This window comes from Atheta coriaria, unplaced genomic scaffold, assembly GCF_025399875.1.
Source record: "Atheta coriaria isolate IRGN ID8LTWV9N9 unplaced genomic scaffold, Caltech_Dcor_3.1 hic_scaffold_10_pilon, whole genome shotgun sequence".
Taxonomy (NCBI): domain Eukaryota; kingdom Metazoa; phylum Arthropoda; class Insecta; order Coleoptera; family Staphylinidae; genus Dalotia; species Dalotia coriaria.
In genome coordinates this window covers 4624964-4650625 of record NW_027045452.1, presented here as the reverse complement: position 1 = coordinate 4650625, position 25662 = coordinate 4624964, and the positions used below count along the sequence as shown (strand labels likewise).

The following is a 25662-nucleotide window of genomic DNA, read 5'->3' as shown; positions in this document are numbered from 1 at the left end:
AGGGCAGTATTGATAATAGCCAAGAAAACATAATAATTATAACATTATATTTATACTGACAGTACATAAAAACAAGTGTTGTAGACACAAAACTTTCATTTCAAGAACACACAAGTTTAACGCATAATCAAAAAAGTGTAACAGTTCCCCTTCTCAACTCAAATTTTCAACGCTTTTCTTATTATATTACTCGACATTAACTTATTATCATAACCTCAGCTTTAAATTTCCATGCTCAACTCAACTTCCTTGTTCGGAAGATCTTACATTCTAAATATTAAAATATAAAAATCAGTATCGCGTCGATTGCGCCAAAAATATTGTGATTTGAAACTTAACCTTCTCAGGAAATCAGTAGGGATCGCAGATCAAGATGGACTTAGTTAACGTTCCTAAGCTCCACTTCAAACGTGAGTGTAGAGTTAGGTGGAATGGTTGGTGGGCTGCCCTTGGCGCCATACGCCATCGCCGGCGGGCAAACAATACGCCTCTTGCCGCCTACTTTCATACCGCTAACACCTACGTCCCAACCCTTGATAACTTCGCCGCGACCCAGGCGGAACTTGAAGCCGTTGCCCTTGGTTGAAGAGTCGAAAATTTTGCCGCTCTTGAAGCGACCCTCATAGAAAACGCTCACCATCCTGCCGGCTTTAGCGGGAGCTCCGGATCCGACGCGGATATCTTCAATCTGCACGCCGCCTTCTGCAACTCTCTTTGTGGGAGATTTTGCCTGTTGAGCAGCAGACTTTTTGTCGGCTTTAGGCGATTTTTCTTGTTGTGCGGCCTTTTTCTGTTCGGCAAGCTGGGCCTTTTTGCCTTTCTTAGCAGTGCCGTTCTGGGGAGGCATATCAAAGACTTCGTCTTCTTCATCATCAGACTCTTCTTCTTCATCATCAGACTCTTCTTCTTCACCCTCCTCTTCATCATCTTCCTCCTCTTCGCCGTCCTCATCTTCATCATCTTCATCCTCATCATCATCTAGGTCAGCTTCATCCACACCGGTATCATCTTCATCGTCGCTCTCTTCAAGCAAGTCATTGATATCAACATCCGAATCGTCTTCGTCATCCTCTCCATCATCGATGTCTTGCAAGAGATCCATGGTTTTCAGTTTCTTAGTTGGAGCTATAAGAAATTAGCAATTGGTTGACACATTTTATCATTATCACATAATTAACAAAAAGCCAGAAAGCATGCAATAAAAAAATGGTATACGCACGAGCATTTTTAGACAAAGCCTTCAATTTCTTGTTAATCTTATCTGACAAGCCATTAACTAAAACAAAACCTCCGGTTAGTTAACATGGAGAGTTCATGTACACAATTATTGAATAGGAATAAGAAATTTTATAAGAATGTGTACTGTGATATGCAACACAATACACAGACAACAAACTAGTTTAAACAAATTCAACTAGAAAAAGGTGTACTCCAGGTACTCAAAAATGAATAGATGAAAGAAAATGATAACACAAAAGAATTGCCAATGCATTGCATTATGTTGCACCCAGCTGCCGTTCACAAAATGGCGGTGATTTCAAATTTAACCTTAAAACTTCCCCAAGTTTTAAACAGACATCCAAATAAGTTTACTCACGTTGTCCTTCTGCTTTACCGGGCTTTGATCGTTTGCCAGAAACGATGTTGCTAGCGCTAACGTTCCCTACACTAACGTCAGCTTCCTCCTGCTCACACTCTTCTTCTTCCTCTTCCAAGTCATCAAACATGTCCTCATCTTGAATCAAATAACCAGACAAGTGAACATGTGAGTGTCCATTTGTGATGAATGATACTTCAGTTCCAATCTATTATAATTTTAAGAATTGTAAAGCCACAAACAAAATAACAAGACAAATAAATCTTACATCAAAACTCAAGTCCAAAGCACATTGCATGACTTTGTCTTTATGGAGTGTGCAGAGCAAATATTTACGGTTATCATAGCCGCACATTACTTGGACGTACTCGTCTGTGGCAGTATCATTGTCCAGGGCAGCCATTGAGATGTGGAAGGCTTTCTTGACAGTCTGCGTGTACTTCTTCTGAGGTTCCATAATGAGTCCTAAATAACATGATTAAGAAAACGGCGTTAGTAACATAGTTTTAAAAACACGTGGTCTCTTGAAAAACGTGGTCATGTTTCGCATAAACACAGGTGGGTCGGAAACACTTACCCCAAAACATTTTGTTTGTTGTGTAAAACGAAGATATTCAATAAATAAAGTCTGGAAAAGACTGATTTCTTGACCGTTAGAAACTGTTAAAACGTTAGAATCGTCTTAGCAGTGAGTTAGTGAACGTTTAGAGACTTTTGGCGGACTGCGGAGCAAAGCTGCTGTTATGGCACGCCGGCGAACGAAAAAGAACGTTGTAGATTATAAGCGTGGGGAGATTTGCCGGATCAGAACGAAAACGCGCGCGAGTCGAACGAAATGTGCTTTTAAGAGGTTAGCGCTGCATGTTTTCATTTGTTTTCAAGGAAAACAAAAGTTACTAGATTTGAATTTAAAACTTGGAAACCGAAGAGGACTTGTCACTTTCTAGTTGTATCTTTCTACAAGTGTGAGGTACTGTACTTTTATAAATAAGTAAAACTATTACTAAAGAGCATAAAGAAAATGAACGACCACAAGTACTGCAAAATAGTAAGTGTAAACTTTGACAAATCTTTGAAGTTTGGATAAACTTTGTTAATGTTCGAGGCAGCAATATAGAAAACCAAAATGGGTCAGCTATTTTTTTATGTTAACTAGTTTTCTATATTTAATAATGCAGTTTTAAAAATGAAATAAGTTGTGAGGAGCATATATTTTATTAACTTTGCTACATTTAATAATATTGCGCAATCAGATTACACCAAAGCGTATTTTCGATAAATTATTATGGATCACTTTATTTAAAGTTTCTCAACATTTGTTTTAATAATAGAAATAAGACCCAGGATACGCTCCTAGAAACAAAATGCATATATTTTTAATTGAAGCCAACTATGCAAGAATATAACATACCATAATATCCGTACGAATAAGGATACGTTCCCCATCCATAAGAATACGAAGGAGCATAATATCCCGAATAGGCGTATGCTGATGGATAATAAAACTGAGGACTTGCATTTGGGTTTGCATTGGGAGAGGGACCTGGTGTTGCTTTTGGCAGTGGTGCTGGTACAGGTCTTGGTAATGGATTACCAATTGGAGTAGATTTTACAAGAAAAACTCCAACGAAAAGCAAAATAATCTACAAAATCAAGACGGTAAAGTATTTAAAACTCAAAATTAAATAAGTATACTTACCAATGATAAACACTTCATTTTGAAGGCGTTGGTGGCCACTTAGAAATTGAATTCTGATTTGTCGCATGGCGATGTTATATAGGCTCCTGCTCACATGCCTATCGCAATAAAATCTATACTAAAATGAATTTTAATCTTGATATTTAATATTAATGCAACGAATTAATATGCTAAACATGCAATCATACAATGCATTTTATCATGTCCGTGCATCGGAGACTTAAGTAATGATTTAATAAACAAAATGTATTGTCATTCGATGCGTTCAACGTAAAGACCTTGATTTTCCAATAAATTTTCTTAAATGGGAAATCAAAACATCAAAACTACGTGATCAATTTGTTAATTAAATCATTAATTTTACAAAGTCAAGCTCGTTTACTAAGTTAAAAATATCAATTAATTTCTTCTAAAATTCAATAAATTTTCTAAATTCTTGCATAAAGTAAAGTTAGTGAAAGTAGCAAAAATTATTTTAACCGTTTTGGGATTTTAATTTTGAATTTACTTTAGTCGTGTTTAATTAAACTATCTTTTAAGAGAATGGAGATTCTTACACTTGATTTTGTGTTGAGCCCCAACAAAAATAATAAATCAAGTTACAGTGGAGTTACAGAAGACAAAACTTTACTTTTAAAAATCCACTGTAGATGTCGCTTCGTGTTTAATATTTGCACCTATTTTGTCGTGTAGGTTCGCGCGTATTCGCTGCCCCGCCGAGCGCCAATAATAACACAGAACATAACATTGTACGCCGTGCCGACCGTGCTCAATGCTCAACAAACATTGCGTTGTGTGTGAACCAGCGTGAACCAACGTAAACGAAGCGCTGAGCTAGAACGTGTGTGTAAAGTGTGTGCATCGCCGCTTTCCACTGCGAATTTCGGCGCAACGCAATTAGAAGACGCAATAGACAAGACACGTAGCTGAAGAAGTCGAGCTGCGCGCATCTGTGTATCTAAAAACAACGATCGCCAACAAAACAAGTGAATCGCATTTCGCTCTCGAACTTTACCATCATCTCTACCTTGTGCGTTGTCATAATACAACCTACAACACACTCTGGGATTGACGACCGACCGACCAGGAAATTTCGTGTGCGCTGCGAACCTGCGCCCGTGGCCAATTAACTAATAACCAACACCGGTTGAAAAAAACTAAACTTAACTAAACATACACAAATTTGTGTAGAATTTTGTCGGTACAAACAGTGTGCAGTGTCCAAATGATTGCGCATTTATGGCGATACAACAAACACTTCAATTCGGCGTTGTGCTTGCAATAGCCGTGCAGCTTGGAATCGTTGCGACTGCAGCAGCCAGCACCGAACGTGAGTAACTTTTCAAATCTTCTATCTATTCGACAGAAAATGGTGTCTGCAATAAAATAAATCCGACGTATATTTAACCTAAAGTCCACAAAACAAACAACTTTTGTTTATTTTCCTTGATGCGAACACAAAATAAACGAGAATCAATACCGATATTTCTATAACAGGAAGTTATTTTTAAAATACCTGAATTGAATTCGTGAAACACAAGTAGTTATCTGAATTCACACACAATTTTTTATCTCCCGATTAATTTGTGCAATGTACAGTTGGTTAGCCGCTTCAAATATGAATAAGTTAACCTTGGCGATGACGTCACGATTTATAGAAGTCCAAATTTCGATTTATTATTCAATTAAACCATTGAGGAATTCCGTCGGAACACTTTATTCGATTAATATTGTCAAACGATGTATAAATGGCTTCATTATTTTTAATTCAATGGATTACATTTTTCGCCTGTTAGTCAATTCGCCATTTACATTAGCATCTATTGTATTTGAAGCGTTTGTAATAAACTATAAACTTGTGGACCGTTTCAGTCAGCGAATCTTTGTAATGGACTTGCGGGCCCGCTTCCCAACTTTGATTCATTTCACTACTGTTGTTTCTGTTGTATTGTGAGTTGCGGTTTTGTAAACAATCCGAATTGGGCTTTAGGGTGGTTATGCTTCGATTATTACGCTGAGAAAATTTGTATACACACATCCAAACAGTTGTTACACACTTGGACAGTTGGCAGAATGCTAGAATTGTCGAGGTTGATGGTTTCTTGACTTTCGATTGGTGGTTAACACGGGTTTGCTACTCATTATACTTGGTGCTTTTGTCATGCCTTGAAGCATGAAGAACTTTCGATCCGTAAAATCTGTCGATAACACGCAAACATGTTTCTGACATAACCTCAATCATCATCTTTAATATGTAAACTAAAGTCATATTTACTTCGACCCTCATTCATATAGCACACAAGCACTGTGATATGTTATTATCAATAGCGAATAAGTTGTGCTAGGTTATAGTCGACGATTGCACCGGAGCGTTATCGCTCGCGTGCGTCTACGCTCTCACTATTTAATCGTCGACTACAACGCAAACATTGCGGCGACACTATTATTGTATCTATCATCAGCGAGTCCCCTTTCACGGCATTATTAATGCACTCTGTATTTACATGGAAAATATGCGCGTTTGTGGGTTATGAATGCGTACAACTGATAGTGATATGCGCATAATTGATAGATAAATAGATAACTTCTACGACGATTACAATAGGGACTCATGTTATAGATACTTGTATATAAATAGTAATATTAGTCATCATTTCTATAAGATGTGTTTATTTTGATTGAATTTATCTGTGATGGAACACACTGTATTTTGCGTATTATGTGTCTGTGTCATAATACGAGTAAGTCGATGACTGATACGGGTGAGTGGTAACATTATAAATGTAAATATTTCACGCTCCGATTTTTTATCGGATGGAATTTGGCAAATATCAAATGTACGAATATCAATATGTATCCATCCCAATATGCTTCACTTGTTCGTATGGAATTTCGTTGGTGAATTTTGATTCGAAGCAGCCGTTGGATAATTTTGATAATAATGCATCTGTTTACTTAGACCCACTGTGGGATTTGCCTGTTTGCATGCACGAGATTTATGATGTGTGCAAATAAAAAATATGAAGTGGAATAATTGTTCTGGGCGAGCACATGCGAAATGTAACAATGCATGTCATTGATACGAAGCTAATATTCATATTACACAGTATGGTTGGCGACTTGACTTGCCCGAGACAAATCGTAGATGTTTTAATTAGTTTTGTGCGCGCGCGCGCGATTCCATATTTCTTTCGCGCTTGCTGCGCGCACTAATGGCGTCGTATTCATCGCCCCGCACATTAAAAACGCAAGCGCGTTACTTTTCTGGCCTTGGACGAGGTTATTGCTATTTTTGCGCCGCAGCTAACGTTCCGCCTCGGTGTTATGTTTTTTTTTTTTTCGTTTTCGTTTGCTCCGTTTGCTCATTCTCATTCTTCTACTCGCTCTCGTTCTCACACTAGTTATGTGCACTATTTCTCAATGGTGGTTGCTCGCTAATTGGTCACTATTGTTAGGAATAATTATATTTTTAATTCGAAATCAAATCCAACGCTCTATGGATTACGGTTTCGTATTTATCGGGCATTCTCGCAGCGTGATGTCATTCGATTTTATGTTGACCAATTAATTTTTATTTTTGCTTTCTTATTAACATTCGTATTTTTGCCCTCGGAATCGCATACCGGAAACATGTAACTTGACACATCAAACACGCAACGCTCTTAAGTCGTACTATTACTCGCACTCGTTGCGTTTGTTTGTACATTTATTGCTGACATAATTTGTGTTTGGACGTTTATTTGCTCGTGAAGATTAATTCCGCGCGGCTTTCATTAATCTTATTAGTTTTTCATTTGCTTGGATTTGCTGGATTTTGTTTTGTTTTATTGCGCGTACATTGCGCACGGCTTAATGTAATAAGCAATAAACATGACCGCGCGCGAATGCGTGGATGTAATAAATAATCGTTTCGGCGGGCCGCGCGCGTACACACACACACACACGCTGCCTGATTGTTAATTGGCTCCGGCGAAAGGAAGGAGGAAACATTCGTTTGGCCGTGTCCGCAATTATTGGAAATTCGTATTCAGCGGCGGACAGGAGTCGAGCAAGGTAGTGCTGTCAACTGAAAAGGAGGCGTCGTTCTTTGTGAATGGGTTATGATTGATGCACACACGTGCGGGACGCGCAGGAAGGAATCGTTTTCATTTCCTCTCCAAGACAAAAGAATAAAAAGTCATTAATTATATTTTATATCCTGGGGTGCGGCAATCAGAGTTTTCCTCAGCTGTGCGTCTCTGCCCCATTGATTTTCTTTCATATTATGAATATTCCTGATGTGGGAGGTGTTTGCAGTACGTTCATGCATAGTGCACCCACTTGAATAACGCTCCGAACCAAATGAACAATGCCTTACTTCACCCGAGTACAAACTTGTGGCTATGTATGTGTGAAATTGTTGTTATCTCTTCGTGGGATGGGAGCAGAGTGGGTGCGTATGTGTGTTTGTGTGTGAGTTGCAGTTTTGCGGCTCATATTCGCGGGTCGCCGGCGGGTTTCCCGGTGCATTGAACTCGACCACTCTCTCGCGCTCCTCGCACTGCGCTATCATATTGAATGGGTCGATGTCGTACTATCTAGTTGTGGATGGAAGCCAGAATGAGGATGGAGACACATGCTGGTTGACATTCATATTTGCAATCATCTCAAGCGCATGTGAGATTCCCGTTACAATAGTTGACATGCATTGAGATCATGAATAAGAAGGGGCAGGAAGTTGCACGCATCATCGGCTCTTCTGTCCTAGTAATACTCATCCGACTTCCTGCAACACTCACGCACTTTGTTCTAATGAAGATTTCTGAGTTAAATTTATATGCTAGTCGAATCAATTTTAATTCTCAAGTACAATTCAAGTCGCTTTAATGATGGCTGTTGTTAAATCACCCCAAACTACCCTGTTTGGTATAACTAGCAGTAATGAATCATGCATTGTGCACCGTGCATTCCACCCTTTCTATTATTATGCCTTGCGTGTGCGGTGTGTTACTCCTGTAGTACTAGTGATAGTACCTAGCTGGAATGACGAGTGGGTGAGGTAGGTATTGAGGTGGAAAGTGAATGCACGGCTAGAGTATCGACCGCAACATACACCTACACACTTGCAGCAGGAACAATTTCAAAGTGGTATGTAGGTACTTGCAACGGATAGTTGGGAGGGTTGTGACGTGATAAATACATCAACTACTAAATTAAATTTCCAGAAACTGCATCTAGCGGCCTTAATTTAGTTAGTCATGCGCACTCGACTCGAGCAGTGAACAAATAATGCGCACAATTATCGAGTATGTGCAAACAAGCAACTGTAAATAAAATATGAGTGCAGGTACAAGGTACATAACGTGGAACCACTACAATTGCACCGATGGCAACGTCGCTCTTTTGGTTACACTTGGTCAACGCGACTCGCACAATCACATTTGCGCACATAGTGTAAGAGCGTATATTATTATTCTTGTATGAATAGTTGGTATGCGGCTATGTACACACGAACGCGCGCGCGCGGCTCGTCACTGACCCGGACAACGTTCTCGCGCTCTCCGGCATCGACCGGTTGGTCCGAAGCCATTGACAAACATGACCAACGACAACCGTCCCAGCTAAGCAATAACCGTACTAAAAGGAAATGACTGATCGCATACTTACCAACGACTTCTTCTACTACCATCTATATATCACAGATTATTTGTTATAGTTTCTGATATGTATAGTTGTTCATTCTTGGAAAATATCCAGGAGTCAGTGCGTGTTTGCTTTCTAGTCAGTAAAAAACTTGTTGTGAATTACTTGGCCAACCAGACTGCAATTATTTTAATTAGTTTACCAAGAATCCGCATTGTTTACTGAACTTGTTAGACACAGCTGAATCCCGAGCCCTTTCTGACTTTTTGCGTCTGGCTAGCTGGTTGTACACTTATTTTAATCCTCGACTGACTTCCACAGAAATAATTTTTGTTATAAAAAGCAACGATTATACTATTAGTTTGATTATATTTGCTTTTAATTTGATAGTAAACGTTATGGTTGGTGACCGCGCGTAGAGCAACGCTGGTTTGATCGACCAAGTGCAGGCGTTAATTAACACTAATTATCTACAACATTAATTATGCGAAAATTAATAACGCGTGAAATGCGCGTAATTTTCATGCGCTTCTTGCAGGAACAGCTAGTAAAAAATGTGAAAATTGAACGAAATTGACAAGGCGTGTAAATAATTACCACTTCCGGGTTGAATGAAATATATTATCCATAATATTTCTTATTCGTAATTTTATTCCAAAATGAATGAGTGTAATTGTCAAGTTGTCATACTGAGAATTGCAACGTTGTGTGTTGCATGTTGGTATGTATAAAGTCGAAAACCGGAATGAGAACGGGAATGCAGTGTCCGCCGCGTTCCCATGCATTGCGATTCATTCATAGAATAGTGGAACGAGTAGCGTTGAGCAGATTCGCAACATGAAAGCTGTGCCGTGCACTGTGTACATCAGTAGTTCATAAACAGCACATGTGCTACATATGATGGCATAAAATATTGACAAAACAATAAATGTATGCATCTACGTCGTTTTTGACGTCCTCGTGCCTTGTATGCCGATGGATGTGTTCAATATCAATTTATTTCGTATATATGCGATGTGTATGACGAGAACTTTTCAATTTGAATATTATATTATTTTTATTTTGTATGTCTGTGCTGTATTATGTCGTCCTCTGCTTTGGAGGTTAACTTCAATGGAAATATAATTCATATATTATGCGACGAAATTTTAACCTGATCGTTTATTTCGTTTTGTGTTTTGGCTTTGTTGGCGCTTTGTGTGAGTGTCATGCCGTCATGCGTAAATTGGTCAATGTTGGTCGTTGGTGGCCTTGACCCCCACGTTGCTTCCGCTGACGATTCTTGGCATATTCCTGCCAATGTTAGCATAGTCACCACGGTCGAATTACGAATTTCATAGGAATCAATTTTTCCACGCACAAAATTATTTCATAATCTGCGTTTTATGGCAACACTTCGTATGATAGGTGCAGGTAATAGCGCTTGGTAATAACAAGTCCAAGACGGATGCTAGAATCATCATCTGCTAGTAACCTGCTTTCGCCGTGGCGGTCGAACTTGAGGAATTCCTTTCCGCGTTGCAACATTCATAACAGTCCGCGCGCGCAATCCAGTTACGTTCAATTATAATCGTTAAATATACTCGTACACACACATAAACTGGTAGAAAATTTCATCGGGGAATTCATTTTCAGCTTTCAACTTGCGATGGATTTAAGTATATTGATACATTCCAATGGAAAGCGGTAACCCGTAACAGCATTTTCCAATCCTGTAATCATACGCCTTTTGCACGTGGATGAAGGGTTGATGTATCCGGGAATACTCGATATATTCGGTTCGGGTGGAATTTTAAATGAATGTTGCCGATGGCGATGCTGGGGGTTCGCGGAGGTCGTGTTTTGTTAATTATTTGGCGTTAATTCGAACGCACGAAGCCGGAAAGCCTTCGGGGAACGAGATGACAAAACAACATTTCTCACCAGAACGCGGACGGATATCGATAAGATACGAAACATCAAGCATATCAAGTGTTGGCGCCGAATCTAACGATAATCAAGATTCCAGATTATGAAATGAGTTTTGTCTTTGAAGGTGGTAAAATTCGCCAACGAGAACCTTCATCTTTCTTCCAAGATGGGTTCGATTTCGAGATGAAAGGCTTGCGAGTGTTAGACTCAAGGGCCTGACCCCCTCGAAGCGGTGTTCGAAAACATGCGAATGGGTTTCAGATGAAAGACGTCCGCGGAATATAAATTAATCAACGAGAAAATGCGTACACTTGTATCTGCTGGGCGTAATTAAATCCTGAATTAAATATGAATGCTAAGTAATCAACTTCTTGGGTAGCTTTGGACTCGCTGCTGCATTGCGTTAAAATTTATTCATGAGAAATTCCACACGTTTTACATCGTGGAGGAATTTATTATTAGGGAATCATGCGGAACGTCTCAGGGTGGAACATTTCTTGGACAGTTATTCAAAATTGCCCTCGAAGGAAATTCTAAGATGTCATTGAAGAAGAATAAAGGCGTAGATAGATATGTGTAGGAAGTTTTTGTGCGCACGTTTTCATTATGTTTTGTATGAAGTTAGTATTGGTGGGTTCATGCGCAATATTCGCATCGCCGAGGGGGTCAAGTCCTATCATCCCCAATATCAATTTATTCTCGTATATATTCGTCTTTTTTCCGTGGACAGCAGGTACGGTATTTTCAATTAAATCTTGTTATTTGGGCGTTGAATCTATGAGCGCTAATGTTTTCTGCTTGTTTATTTTGCTCATCCTGTTTATTTTGTTTTTGTTGTTTGTTCAGCAATGTTGTGTTGTTGAAGAGCTTTCCTGCCGGAGGCTGTTGAGTGTACTCTTCCATTTTGTACAGGTGTTAATGAGATGAGGACGAAAACAGGAAATTTACGAAATCTGCAAAGCAAATTTCACTCTAATCGGGATTTTAATTTGCATTTGTTTGTTTCCCGGTAAATGGGGCAATGTATTGGATTTGGTTTGTGTTAAACAATGATGTATTAAACGGTGAGATGCGTGTTGAATATATCAGCAGGTTATTGCCATATTGTTATACAGTGTGTTAATGAGAGAATTAATACACGATTATTTGATTTGTATTTAATGTGATTTAGTGATTGTGTTAATTTAGTGGTTGAATTAATTATTGGAATTGTGATACCTATAAATTCACCTGTATTGTAGTTGGAAAACAATGGATTTGTGTTGAGCTGTCGCGCCGGATTTTCAATTTTAGCAGGTTGCTGGAAAAATGCGCCGCGACGCCTTACGTTCCTCGCTCGGCTCGTCGGCATGACGACCGTCGCGGATCGCAGATCGCAACTCACAGGCCCACAACTCGGGACACGTTGAGAGACGGAAAAACTTTTACCGGGAAACTGCCGATATAGAACCAACCTACACATTTCGTTATTGTGCAAGCGGACAAATCACTCTATCCGCTTTTACCTTCATTATTTTTCTTTTGTTGTAAAAGGACAGTAAATACTCGGAAAACTATTGATGATGATGGAAATATATTTCTTGGAAGATTTATTTTTCAATTTGTCTACTCTTGATTTTTCTTATTCCGCTGTGGTCGGTTTTGTTTTGCTTTGAAAGGCAGCGTCAGGAAAAATTACAACAAATCTCATCAGGCTCCATTAGCCGCCATCATCTTTCATCAAATTGATATTACAGGTTGGGTACTCTTCCTTCAAATTCTTATGTGGTATAAGTTTGGATCCTGTTTACTTGTTTTATTTACGTTTTGCTTCCCAAGTCTTTATTCCGCTCGTTTGCTTCGTCTTGGTTTTTTATTTTTGGCTGTCCGGAAAATATTCGAACCGGAAATCGATTCACGTGCGCGTATTTCTTGCCGAGCCGGCGGCGGCGTTTTATGTAATAATCGAACGCTTACAAGTGTTTCACCGGCGTGTAGCACCCCGCCCAGGGGGCATATTGGGAGCTCCCTCAATAATTACGGAGAATATAAATTATTTGCGGACCTATCGCTGCTGCAAGAATATCAACAATTATATTGTGTTTAAAAGCAGAAATTTTCTGATGTTTTAGAGTAAATCCCCAAGTCGGGGTAGAAAAAAATGACAAGGAAATTGTTTTGGTCAGCAGAATATCTGAAGTGGATTTTTTGGCTGCATTGCGAAATCCCAACTCACTTGTTTAATGAACCCGAACCGTCAAGTCAAATAAATTACATTGCTTTCGCTCCCTTATTCCTCGTTTTTTTTTTATTGCTTGTTTCTGTGTTACTTTCGGGGACAACATTCAGTATTAATTTGCCCAGGGATTTTTTCTCTTTGAGTCCGCGACGTTTTTGTTTAGACATCGCTAACGTTTATTGATATGCGTCCTGATTGTCCCAGAGGCTTGGCCATGATCGCGCGAGCCTCAAAAAGTGAATTAATAAAATGCTCGTTAATGAAACGCGCACAAAAGAAACTCGCGTGCGAACGATACTGCCAAACAAACAGAGCGAACAAAAGATTTTTCGCTTTTTATACACGCGCTGCTTTCTATTTCATTTTCACGTGCTTTTTTTTTTCAAACGAAAATTGCGTGTTTCTTCCGGCACGTGCAAAACCTGTCACACACAGATGGAGCGAATTTATCAAGGCATGGAAATTTGAAAATTTAATGTAAACAGTAATTTCCTGGTGTGTCGCCTACGGACAATGTTCATCTTTGAACGGTGGCACTTTTCGCCAAATAATAAACAATCGACTATTGTCATGCAAAGCGTCTTTGGTACGCACACTGTGCGTACATGTGATAATGAAATGATAATACCTACCATCAACGGCTTTATTCTGAATTATCGCGTTTTTTGTTGACTTAATGATGATGAATATTTGAAATTCAAAGAGAGGTGAAGGCAGGTGAGATATTGGTTTGATTCTGCATACATTCGGCAGAAAAACAGATCAATTTACGCAGCATAACGAATGTGTTAAATTACTCATAAAATACCAATACCAGCGAGTATTTCAAACTAAAATAATTCATACTATAATCACCTGATTGTTTTTTGCCTTTGGTTTGTATTCAATATTTAGATTTAGGTGCTTCCTATTGGAGAATGTTTAGGTATTTGACCTTGTACTTGATTTTTGCCTCGCGGTCCTCACGCGGTATAATAACAAATTTCGACACACGCATTCCTCATCGTGCATCTCTTTTGCTTCTCTATCTATTTAGTTTTTCTTGTGTGCCTTCCACATGATCTCGGTACACTTTAGCGCTTAAATTTGAATTCTGTATAATTTTCCTCGGTGTGTTGAACTTCTTGGTTCTTAGTACTGCGTCGTTTTTTTTCTGCTGCGGGTTGAAGTATCATTCGTACTCTAGGCGCTCGTTTGATGATGACGATGGCGATGCGAGCGTGAGAACACGAAGAATGCGATTGCCCTCGTTTCGCTCCGTTTCCCATTTCTCAGCGCTGCGGTGTAAAGGTATACTAGGTCCGTTGTGCCAACGTTCTACGTTTCAACAAGCAAAAGGTTACCACAAGCAGAAGGCGTAATGCACTTCAAACTGATTAAATAAATAGTGTATTAAATTTTAATTTAAGTAATTGCGGCATACAAAGAAAAACGCTTATAAGATTTTCTTTGTAGTAACTTTTCCTGTTTTCTCCGCATAGAAAGAACAAACAACCTTTGCAGAGTTACCTTTGTATTGTTTTCTCTCGACAGGACTTTCCTTTTTAGGGTTTCTTTTATAAATCCTCGCTTTTGTGCATGGCGTTACTTTCTGTGCTTTGTATATTTTTCCTTAGTTTTTTTTTCCTTGAGAGATGGAGGGAAATTTAGATAAATGAGTCTACAGGTTACAACCAACACCATTTTGGTCGGTTAATTATGTTTTTATCTTCTAATTTTTCTTATTTTTGTGTAGATTTCTAACTAGCCATGCGAAAAACGTTGAGCGGTGCATTTAATTAGCTCGCAACGCGTAACATTCTTTAAGCATTATCATTATCTTTTATTTCATAATTATAACACATATTTAGATAAAAAGGTAAAACACGGCGAATGTTATAAAATATAGTACATGTGGTTGGAGTAAAAACATTTCCACAAAACTTTTTCTGGATCGGTGGCCGCCACGTGCCAGCTCGCTTGATGGATGCGGCTGACTCTCCACCCTCATTCCTCACGAAAATCGCAATTTTCTCGTGGTCGAATAGCGTAACCGTACATTTTTTTACCACACTCATCCATGTTCCGCGTTTTGTTTTATTTCAACTTGCGATGGTTTTTCTGCTCGTGATGATCCCTAAGGACAGTAAAATGTGAGCGCGCGCGGCTGGGTTTATGCGCATTTAGCATAAAAGTAAAAATAAAAATGAACGCGAGCAGCAGCAGTTGTTGTAAAGTATAGTAAAATGTTCGCGCCTGCGACAGGATAACTAATGCCACATTGTGCCGGGCGATGTAACACGTTGTGGCGTGCTTGTTGTCCTCAGGCGGTAAATAACACGCCTGCCAAGAACACATCAGATCATAACAGCAAACAAAGCAGGAATAAAGGAAGAAAAATAATAACACTATGACAGGATAACAAACTGTAGCTGTATAAAATTACGTATAAACCGACAGGACTAAACCCAACTTGAAATTAATCCCCTAAAAAGTGCTTCTATCATTAACCAACTTTATGGCTCAATATAACATTTACATTTAAAGTTTCATACAGGAAAATAAAAATCAAATAAATTTGGTACCTTCACGTCATCACTGCGTCTAAACTACGCATTGAAAGAAATAGATTAAATTAATAAAACATTACGGGCGACGAGTTATTTTCGTTGGCATTGACATACAGTCGAAGACAACATAACACATAATTAGGAAGCTTTGCCCACATTGCCAGGTTCAGCTCAGATGAAAACAAATGTTTTGGCATGCTTTTGAGCGAAAAAATTCAACGTAATATCTCGGCTAAAAACGTAAATATTATGTCATAGTATACAGGATAGTAAGTTAAAAAGATACAAGCCTAGTAACGTAATTTTGTAAATACATATTAAAACGGTGCATAAAATTAGAGTTAATGTTTGTTTTCTTGTGTGAGAGGAAGCTATGACTCAACTTTTAACTTTCTACGCATATGCTCAGCAGTTGATGAGTAAATTTTATGATTTGTAACTATTTGCAAAGCATGAAGCGTAATCTACGCTTTATCGCGTGCCAATTCATATACAAATAAAAGATGTTTAAAAAACGAATCATATTTGTTTTATATCTTTTAACATTATTATCGATAATGTTGCTTGCTTCTGCGTCTCTTGCATGATTAATTTGACATTTACTATAATGTCACCTACCTGTTTATGATTTTATTTGTTTATTATCATAACTCAGAGATATATGTCAAAGAAATGTCATAGGAAATATAATTCTTCTAACTAAAGTTAGTGAAAGTTACGAAATATTCATTACTGTTTCATAACTTTGGCAGCTTGTTTGATGAAAAAGTTTTTGCTTTGTTTTTCTTATTTTGTTGCGTTTTGTTATTTGCTAGGCATGTGGATTTCATGTGGAGACACTTATGTTCAACGTAATTTAACAGATAGTTTCACTTTTTTCCATTAACTTTTGGCATCGGTTTTCTTTCTATTTTGTTTTTGCGATACATTATATTATCATTTTCTTTGGCTAAAAGAATGGTTTTTCTGGGATATTCTCGGTTGGTTTTATTTCTTGATTTTTATTCAATATTACAAAATATTTGTAAGATATAAAAATATCATGAAGATGAAAATTTAAGAGACAGCTGAAAAAGGAAATGGGATTTTATTGCTTCAACTGTCAAAAAAAACAGAAATCAAGATTTTGCATTAAGCGAATTTTGTTGTTTTTGTTATGAAATGCATTTTCTAATTCAGTAATGTCAACATTATTTTCATGTCCTTAATAATCTTAAGAAACCTATTATTTTGAACTTATTTCCAAGTTTAAGACATTCTTCTGATTTTCCAAATAATACTGAATGATTGGTAAGAAAATGTGTTCAATGGCCCGATCATTTTCACTTCATTAAACATTTTTCAATCTGTTTAACTAGAAAAAAAATGTTACCTTGATTACGTATTTTCAATGATACCAACCCATCAATAAAATTGTGAAGGAAAATTAAATCAAGTTGAGAAACGAAGCGAGTTCCGCGAATAATAACTCATAATTTGCGCGTTTTAGTGCTTTTTCTTCGACCAATTTTGCGAATCTGGTAAATTATCGTTTTTCATGGCGTCGTTAGCCGGTCCACCTCGCGCCCCCGGTTTGCCCTTGCCCTTGTTGTTTGCGTTTAACCTTAACCAACCTTAAGTCGAACTTCTCTCGCCTTTATCCGCGACCTTATTCTCAAGCATACGCGGTGATGTAATGTCGATTCGTGCCTTAACGTTTTCTTTCTTTTCCCTGGACGCGAGAGCGGGCTAAGAAGAGTATCGTCCATAAAACTCCAGTGAATAAAACTTTTTTTGTTAAGTTTCATACGTTTCCTTCATCTTACTTGTTTGCTGTTTTTTTTTCTCGGTTGCGTAGAGAATTTCTTGTGCTATCCTTCAACTTTGCAACTTTTGACGATCGTTTGATAATGATTTAGGTAGTCAGGTAGTCGTGGCGTGCCAACTTTCATGTGCGCGAGCATTTCATCGATTTAGAAATAAATGTCGTATACCGCCAGAGGAGAGTGAGGAAACTGTGAAATGAATTATGGGCCCGCTCGGAAAGTTTCCGAAAGCACGCCATCATTTCAACTTGCCGATTTATGCACGACAGCGGAGCAATAAAGAAAATCACGTACATCAAGACGGGAAAAATGAGCGAATTGTCAATTGCCACAATTGCTCACATTAGCGATGAATATCAGAACAAATTTTGAAGAAAACGTCACGAAGTCTAAGAATATCTTATAGCAACTCGATAAATCTGTTTATACTGTGGTATCTAATGTATTCGTAATTAAGTAATTTGTGTCATGTCTGGGGTTCGAAATAGAATGATACAGTGGGACTGAAATGAGTTATTTCAATCCATTAACAACGTACAACATGGGTTGTTATCGTCTTATCGTTTGATTTCATAATTTGGAATATTTCAGATTTTATTGCGCTGCACACCCATTGGCGCCCTCGTTCGATTTCTCGATGAATGTACCAATAAGGAATTTTTACGATTTCTTATCGCCGCGCTTTATCACGCACGCCAATAATAACTCTATTGTTGTGCGAATCGTGTGGGCCATAACACTTCCACGTCCATTTCTTCTTGGCGCCTTTTTTTGTCGTTTGTGCTGTTATTATTCACAAATGGTCGCTTATTGTTGTAGGCGAATATGATTTTTTATTTGCGCGACGAGCTGGGAATATGACACAATAATAAATAAAAAAATTATGGAAAATGGCTTATATTTGAATAAAAATAATATTATGAAATAATAAACATTCAAATGAGATGATTAGGTTTATAAGCAACCAATATTATATGAGCCGTTTATTTTGAAAGTGACCTAACTCCGTTTTTCAATTTTTTACCGGTTACCATGGTTACAAGTACAACTTCAGGTTATTTATCAGTGACGCATTTCAGATTGCTTATATTCAGAGAAAATACGGTACATTTTTTACACATAAGTTTTCCGAATTAATTGAATAACTAAGACGTGTAGTTTGAAAGTGGCCTAACTCCATTTATAGTTACATCAGGATATTTACTATTGATAATGTCGGAAAGCAGCGATGAAGGTAATTTCAATTAATTAGTATTTACAAGTTCACCTCATTTTTGGGACAATTGCGTTAGTTAATTAACCTGTACGTTTAATTAATATAAAACTTAAAATTTAATATTAAATTATAGAAATTATTGCACCCATGAGGAAGAACTGGAGAAGACCACTTAGTTCAGATAGTGAAGAAGAAATAGTAAGTAATAATTAAAAAAAAGCGAATAAGAAAAAGAGTTATAGAACAATATTAATCGTCAGAGGATGAAGATTCAAATAACAATGGAGAAAAGATAGATGCACCATATATCCAAAAAGTGCGAAAGATTAAACGGAATTCAGGAAAAAGATATTGCAGTCAAACCGGAAGTATTGATCATGAAAAAAAAAATCGAAAACAAAGATTGTGGTAGTCGGAATGCGTGCACAAAAAATTATAATGAAGAAGAAAGAAAGAATATTTTTGAGAAGTTTTGGGGATTGGCAGATTTTAGCAAACAAAATGTATTACTTCACGAAGCTGTCTATGAAACCAAGACGATTTTTTTTTTCAAATTGAAACATCTTAAATTATGTTGAATGGACTTGGGCATCTTCTAATTTTATAATGAATCTGGCTGTTAATTTTGAAAGTGGCCCAACTCCATTCTTGATAAGGAAACGCACGTTATTTACTTAATAATTGCCACTATTTTAACAGGAGCTTTAAATTTAACATCCTTAGAAACGCTTAAGCAGTATGACTCCTTAGTATCTTATACGTATATTTTTAAATTCATTGAAACGCAAAACTTTCAATATCTCGATTTGAAGATAAATGGAGTTAGGCCACTTTCAAAATAAGCGGCTCATATTGTTCGGGTATATTCGGTTGCTGGTATTTAATAATATCAATTTTTCACCACGCAAGAATTAGCCGTCATCGACCGTAAATTCTTGGCGTGTAACGTGCTAATAATGATTGAAAATTCGACGAGCGCGCTCAAACCTTTCCGTTTTTGTTCGCATCGAGGAACTCATTAAATATGAGTTTAACATGGCCTGTGAACAAACGCCACTTTTCATTCGTTTCGCACATTTTCGCTTGTTCGATTTGTCTTAATCCTACTGGCAGGATTTTTCGCTAACCTTCCGACCTCACGTAATTAATCTCAAAATTTACCGGAAATTTAAATGGATTGGATTGATCCTTTGGCGATAAAAATACCCAGACTCCTTGAGTTCAATTGAGGTTACAACTATCAAAAAAAGTTGAAAAAAGGAGTGGAAGTTGAAGCTAGAATTCTCGAACGAGATTAGATTGAATTGAAGAGGCAATACATTTACCCTCGAAAAGTACTTACCGTCGTCCTCTAGGCGGACGCAAGTTGGGAAGACAAAAAACGCGAAAAGCTGCGAGCGCAAAAAATGAGGAATGAGGAAAAGCCAAGATGCGAAGGTGGTGCAAACGGGGCATGGAGCGGATTGGAATAATGCCTTTTTATTTTTTTATTATAGCGGCGAACACCCCCAGCGGCGCGTAATGTCAATCAGGGGGATTTAAACTTTTTACTTCGCACAAGGCGGCAGGTTTTGTTTGCATAAGGAAATTTTCGACGCTTACCCGTTATTTCAGCCGGATAACCGGATTAAGCAAGGCAACCAAGCGCGAGTACTACACACGTTGCATTAGTATTCTTGTATGCCTATAGTTAATTTCAAATAAAAAGTCCTTTTATTAAATTACCTCGTTTATTTATGTGCGTTTTTCTTGTACTTGCAGTCGGTGGTTCGTATGTCGCACACGATGCCGAAGAATATTTTGTGGTTCGTGGGCACACAGCACGATTAGAATGCGATTTGGAGACATTTTGGACGCGCGCCTCGCTTTCCTCTCCGACAGGGACAGTCCAAGCTCGATGGCTGCTCAAAGGCGCGCCTCTAAGCAGGGACGACGGCCGCTGGAAGCTCTACAAGAATGGTACGCTCGTCTTGCTCAAACTAGGGAAAAGACTGAACGCCACCAACGCCGAAGGGGTTTATCAATGCCTCGCCGAACATCAGCGCTACGGCGCTGTTTTGATCAAAACTGTCAATCTTAAAATAGCATGTAAGTTTGCACATATGTTTCTTGTTGAAAATCTTTAACGAACCATTTTTGATGTCATATAGATTTAAAAGAATTTCGTCACCAACCTGATGACATGCAGGCGCTCGAAGGGCAACCGATTATTGTACCGTGTAGTATTAATTCACTTCCGAAAGCTGCCGTTCAATGGGAGCGCGATGGAGTTCCGCTACCTCAAAACAAAAGGTACTTTAAAACTATTACCTCTTAATTGAAGCAACAAATAATCATACCTTTGCTTTGGATTTATGTAGATATGTTCCTCTACCTACGGGCTCACTACTCATAACAAATGTACATTCCACGGACGTTGGTTCTTACAGGTACGTTTTTTGTGTGCGAATCTAAGACAATATATTTCATGTAACATTAATCTGTCTCTTAGGTGCAAAGTAGTTAATACTATACTTAAAAAGAACAAAAAGTCTCAAGCCGGTTACCTTTCGGTCGCAAGCAACCTTCCAGGCGCACCAGCAACGGGGATAATACCCCTCGACGAGCAACCCAATATCACTAGCGTTGTTGGTGACGATGTCACATTGTATTGTATCACTAATGGAACGCGCCAACCACATATTCATTGGTTTAATGGTAAATATTTTAAAAAATCCAAATATATTTATATCTATGTTCATAATATTTATTAGGCAAGGACATTATGGTATCAAACAACAGTATTTTTACTATACATAACATCACCCGCCAACAGGGTGGTAGCTACACCTGCTTAGTTTCCGCGCCTGAGGGCAGCTTAAAAAAGATATACCACATTAATGTTCATCAGGCACCAGTGTTCAACAGTACACCATCTTCCGGCATTTATGTGTTGGCAAAAAATATCCGTTTGAATTGTACAGCATCAGGAGTGCCCGCCCCCAAAATTAAATGGTTCAAAAACGGACGCGCATTTGAAGTTGAATCACACATTCGGACAAGACAATTCGACTGGGGGTTACTGATCAGTTCGCCAACGGCCTCCGACAGTGGTGTTTACCAGTGTTTAGCTGAAAATCAGGTTGGGAGTGCATGGACTGGCGCTTCTGTAAGATTAAACTCGTCTAGCAATACTCCTCGCAAACCATGGGATATTAATTGTTTACCGTATGAAGCTGAAAGCATGTGTCTTCGATGGACAGCAGAGCCTAATGTGGTGGCATATACTGTCATAGCTCACAAAACAGGTTAGTTTAGTTGTAACTACTATCTTAATAATTCATTACTAACACTCGAATGATTTATTATGGTCGTTAGAACCTGGGGTTGCATCTGAACCTCTTCGAGACTTCGTTGGGAATGAAAGTTTTAAGTTGGTCGAACATTTGCATCCAAACACCCAGTATACTTTCCTGATCCGAACTTACCTGAGACAGGCGAGTGACGAGTTTGCAAACGTGACTTGCAACACCGGTGTGCGAGGGATGCGAAACTTGGCTGTTAAATTAAACACTGCCAGTTCTGTTACGTTACACTGGGAGGCTATGAGCAGTGATTTCAATCCCTGCAATGAAACTACACACTACTATCAGGTTCAATGGAGGAAAATTACGTCGGATGGTGTTAACTCTATGGATGTTACAGGTTTTCATGTGGATATAATAGGTACGTAAATTATTGGTGTCAAAAAGGCAGAGTATCACTAATGGTGTTTTATAATAGGATTAATCTCTGGAGAAAAATACGAATTTCGTGTGAGATCAATAAATTCCACTCGGGCATTCGACGTCGTAAAATACTCAATGCCCGATCAGAACGAGTTGGTTGCAAAACCAGGTGAGGGCAACCATCTTAATAGCGTCTACAATGAAACATCTGACGGGACTCCGACTCCACCGCTTCAGATCAACGCGAATGTGCTCACTGCAAACAGTATTAATATTTCCTGGACAGACATGAACCCGTTGAAAACATCGTATACTTTGTGCTACGTTCAACAGGACGTTCGCAGCAATTGCGAAGTCAATGGCAAAATCATCGAAGATTTTGATTCGACTGGCAAGACTGTACTATTGGATAATTTACGCCCGAGAACTAACTACGAGGTGAGACTGCAGGCGCATTTGGGCGAACAATCGAGTTTATTTTCGCACTCATTTTTTATATCAACTCCGTCCGATGGTAAGTAATATTTAAAATTTAAGAAGATATGTTATTTTAGTTGCGACTTACAGTACCAAGCGAAGTACAGGGGCTCGAATATAAAGTATTAACACGCACGTCAGCATGCGTCAAGTGGGCACCTCCATCGCATTCAAATGGCAGAATCATAAAATATTCTGTCCGACATTCGATGAATTTGAGTCTTTCGGTAGAAAATTGGATTCAAAGTAGTATCCTTATGCCACGCAGTAATGATGTAAGTTGGGTTGTATGGAAGTGAATACTTAGTTAATTAATAAACTGTTTTTAGGGTTGCTGGGATTACGATTCCGACGAAATCGTAATTTCCACCGTTCTTCATGGTCTGGATCCGGATCAGTCGTACTACGTAAAAGTTTTTGCTGTGAACGATGCAGGAGACGGAAGCATCACGAAACCGCTCACGATCAACACCAAATATCCGTTTGATGGTGGCTTTGTGGCTCACGATGAAATTGAGGGTAGAAAAGCGACTCAAAATGACATTTACTTTAGGCAGGGTGTTGGTAAGATTAGTTCTAAACAACGGAATTTTAGTGTTTTTTTACAATGAGTTTATTTTATAGGTATTGCCATAGGTATTGGGATAGCATTTATTGGCATATTTGCTTGTTTCGGAACGTTTATCATCTTTAAATATCTCAAACGACGGATGTTGTCAAATCGAAGGTTTGCTCAGAATGGGGGATCTGCGACCAGGCCCAAACAAGTCAACGGCCAACGCTGTCACAATGCTCACGAATTGCAACAGTTGGTAGAATCTAACGGAAACGGTCATATTTCAATGCTACCGACAACTATTCTGGACACGAAGGTAAATGTATTTTATTACGGAAATTGCAGTAATTTTATGCTTACATCATTAAACGCAGGGTGGTGCAGAATATCCAAATGGTATTTACTTGAACGGGCACGCCACGAATTTAAGAATTACAGAAAATCCTCAAGTAAAGTTTTCATAATTCTGAACTAATGAACAAAAATAATTTAACTTGGTGTTTCTATTGCAGTACTATAAGAAAGCTAAAAAACAGGTTGATGAATTGAGCACGTTACATAGCAGTGACCGAGAGTATGAAGAAGATTCCAATTCGAATCTGCAAAAGGTGTGCCCGATAACAAAGTCAGGATGTGCGAATGGCAATGGCACACTAAAAACAAACGGTGTCGACACGAATTACACCTTGAATTCGACACAATCCACAGTTTTACTAAATGATTCTGTTTCATCCGCGTCATCGCTTCGACAACCCACGCTCGAACCGAATGGTTGAAGCACAGGGCGACTGTAAACGTATATATAGAACAATTGAAAGTGGACAGAAAGAAACAATCAAACGTGGCGGGTCGAGCAATTGCAGCTATAAACGATGAAAAAACGACTGAGCAGTATTTCAATGTTGATATTGATAATAAGTTAATGATTTGCCTCGTGCAGTAGCTTTAAACATTTACAAGTTGTTTTGTTTCAATTTTTATTACGAAAACTGGTGGCTATGGTTCTATGTTTTGGTTATAAGTTAACTGTTAGTTTATTTACTATTTTACCACACACACAAACTTGAAACTTTACCGAACTGCCAAAAATAGTTTGCAAGATGAAAAGAACAGCACAAACAGCTGTACATACAATATTATTAGCATAAAATATCCCAGTACCTGAATTAAGAATTAATTAATGACTATGATAACTGGTATTACAGCGTGTAGATTAGTTAGGTGTTAGGCGACGATCCATTTAATGTTTGTACATACATAATTATCGTAAAACACAAGACAAGGTTTGAAAATCATGAAAAATGACAAGACTGGTAGGAATGAATTTTATCATCAATACATCGAATATTTCAAATTTACAAAAACAAAACAGCACTTGGATGATACATTTTACATTTAATGAATGGTTAATGTTTTGAAAATTATTGACATGAATGTTTGATGTAACTTCTTGGAAATGACTTCATACTTTCGATTCAATTTATTACCATGCGACACAAACCAATACGAAAAAACTTTCGATAAATTTCGGACGTGCTTGAATTTTTATGAAATATTCACACTCTTAAAACCTGTGCCTTTCTCGTACAAAAACACAACAAACAAAACTGACTTTTTTTACAACGACGATTGTTAAGTTACCAATTTTTTATAGTTTGTCGCTCTCTGCTGCGCGAAATATTCGTTACATTCCTCTCTCGACTTGAGGGTTGAGGGCTTATCTGTTACCAAACTTCAGTCTTACTTAAAAGTTGCACACGTAAAGCAAAAGTACATTCCGCACGTTAGTTTTATCCGGTTTACCACGATACAAAATATCTACCTCGATTTTGCAACTACCCACATACGCACGTACACACTGTCGAGAACTTTGGAACTTTCCTGTATTTGTACAAACGAATAATTTTTAAGTTTTTTTATATATGTATATTTACGTTTTATTCTCAGGGTGTCTTATTACCGCTAACTACTTAGTTCTTTTTATGTTGTTGCACGAAGTGTAAACCACTAAACCAAATCAAACAACCAGACAAAGATCACAACAGAAGCTCCTTACATGTTGAATGTTTAACTAGAGTGTGTGTATTATATTTGAGAGGGGAAACTGAGTTTACAAAGTTTTTAGTTCCAATTTTTGTTAATATTATTTACAAGCCGCAAACTTATTGAACTTGAAAGAAAAATTGTGTTTTTATTTTATTTGCAGTAAGATTTTATATTGTATTTGGAACCAACCTGTTAATTATTTATACAATGTATAATTATATTGTACATAATGCAAAAAAAGTGTAATTGATTGTTTTTA

The 25662-nt window shown here is 38.0% G+C and overlaps 2 protein-coding genes and 2 long non-coding RNA genes across 5 annotated transcripts; 2 read left to right on the top strand and 2 right to left on the bottom strand.

Annotated features, from left to right (window-relative positions):
* Nucleotides 1–33: 33 nt before the first annotated feature.
* On the bottom strand, nt 34–2434 carry Fkbp39 (FK506-binding protein 39kD). 2 transcript variants are annotated; one of them, XM_065313912.1, is made up of 5 exons: nt 2175–2434; nt 1866–2062; nt 1598–1805; nt 1220–1276; nt 34–1125 (listed from the first exon to the last, which is right to left on the bottom strand). In XM_065313912.1, exons 1-5 carry the CDS (start codon nt 2182–2184, stop codon nt 380–382), a joined length of 1218 nt encoding a protein of 405 aa, XP_065169984.1. In that variant the 5' UTR covers nt 2185–2434; the 3' UTR covers nt 34–379. The 2 variants fall into 2 exon arrangements, with proteins under 2 accessions (XP_065169984.1, XP_065169985.1); XM_065313913.1 differs by lacking the exon at nt 1220–1276.
* Nucleotides 2435–2793: 359 nt separating this feature from the next.
* Nucleotides 2794–3444, bottom strand: LOC135800441 (uncharacterized). Its single transcript, XR_010550152.1, has 3 exons — nt 3297–3444; nt 3009–3240; nt 2794–2950 (listed from the first exon to the last, which is right to left on the bottom strand). It is a non-coding gene; the product is annotated as an uncharacterized lncRNA (long non-coding RNA).
* A 597-nt stretch (nt 3445–4041) lies between these two features.
* LOC135800693 (netrin receptor DCC-like) lies at nt 4042–25662 on the top strand. Its single transcript, XM_065313998.1, has 13 exons — nt 4042–4626; nt 20379–20705; nt 20768–20909; nt 20978–21046; nt 21109–21314; nt 21371–21904; nt 21975–22322; nt 22380–22838; nt 22892–23076; nt 23131–23365; nt 23426–23673; nt 23732–23806; nt 23870–25662. Exons 1-13 carry the CDS (start codon nt 4536–4538, stop codon nt 24131–24133), a joined length of 3183 nt encoding a protein of 1060 aa, XP_065170070.1. The 5' UTR covers nt 4042–4535; the 3' UTR covers nt 24134–25662.
* On the top strand, nt 18369–18964 carry LOC135800669 (uncharacterized). The gene is made up of 2 exons (XR_010550209.1): nt 18369–18815; nt 18878–18964. It is a non-coding gene; the product is annotated as an uncharacterized lncRNA (long non-coding RNA).

Coding starts and splice junctions, on each gene's coding strand:
- Fkbp39 (XM_065313912.1), bottom strand. Junction 1,277..1,597: donor CGGTAAAGCAGAAGGACAAC/GTGAGTAAACTT, acceptor GTTTTGTTTTAG/TTAATGGCTTGTCAGATAAG. Junction 1,126..1,219: donor GGCTTTGTCTAAAAATGCTC/GTGCGTATACCA, acceptor AATTTCTTATAG/CTCCAACTAAGAAACTGAAA.
- LOC135800693 (XM_065313998.1), top strand. CDS start 4,536: ATGGCGATACAACAAACACTTCAATTCGGCGTTGTGCTTGCAATAGCC. Junction 20,706..20,767: donor TGTCAATCTTAAAATAGCAT/GTAAGTTTGCAC, acceptor GATGTCATATAG/ATTTAAAAGAATTTCGTCAC. Junction 23,077..23,130: donor TTATGCCACGCAGTAATGAT/GTAAGTTGGGTT, acceptor AACTGTTTTTAG/GGTTGCTGGGATTACGATTC.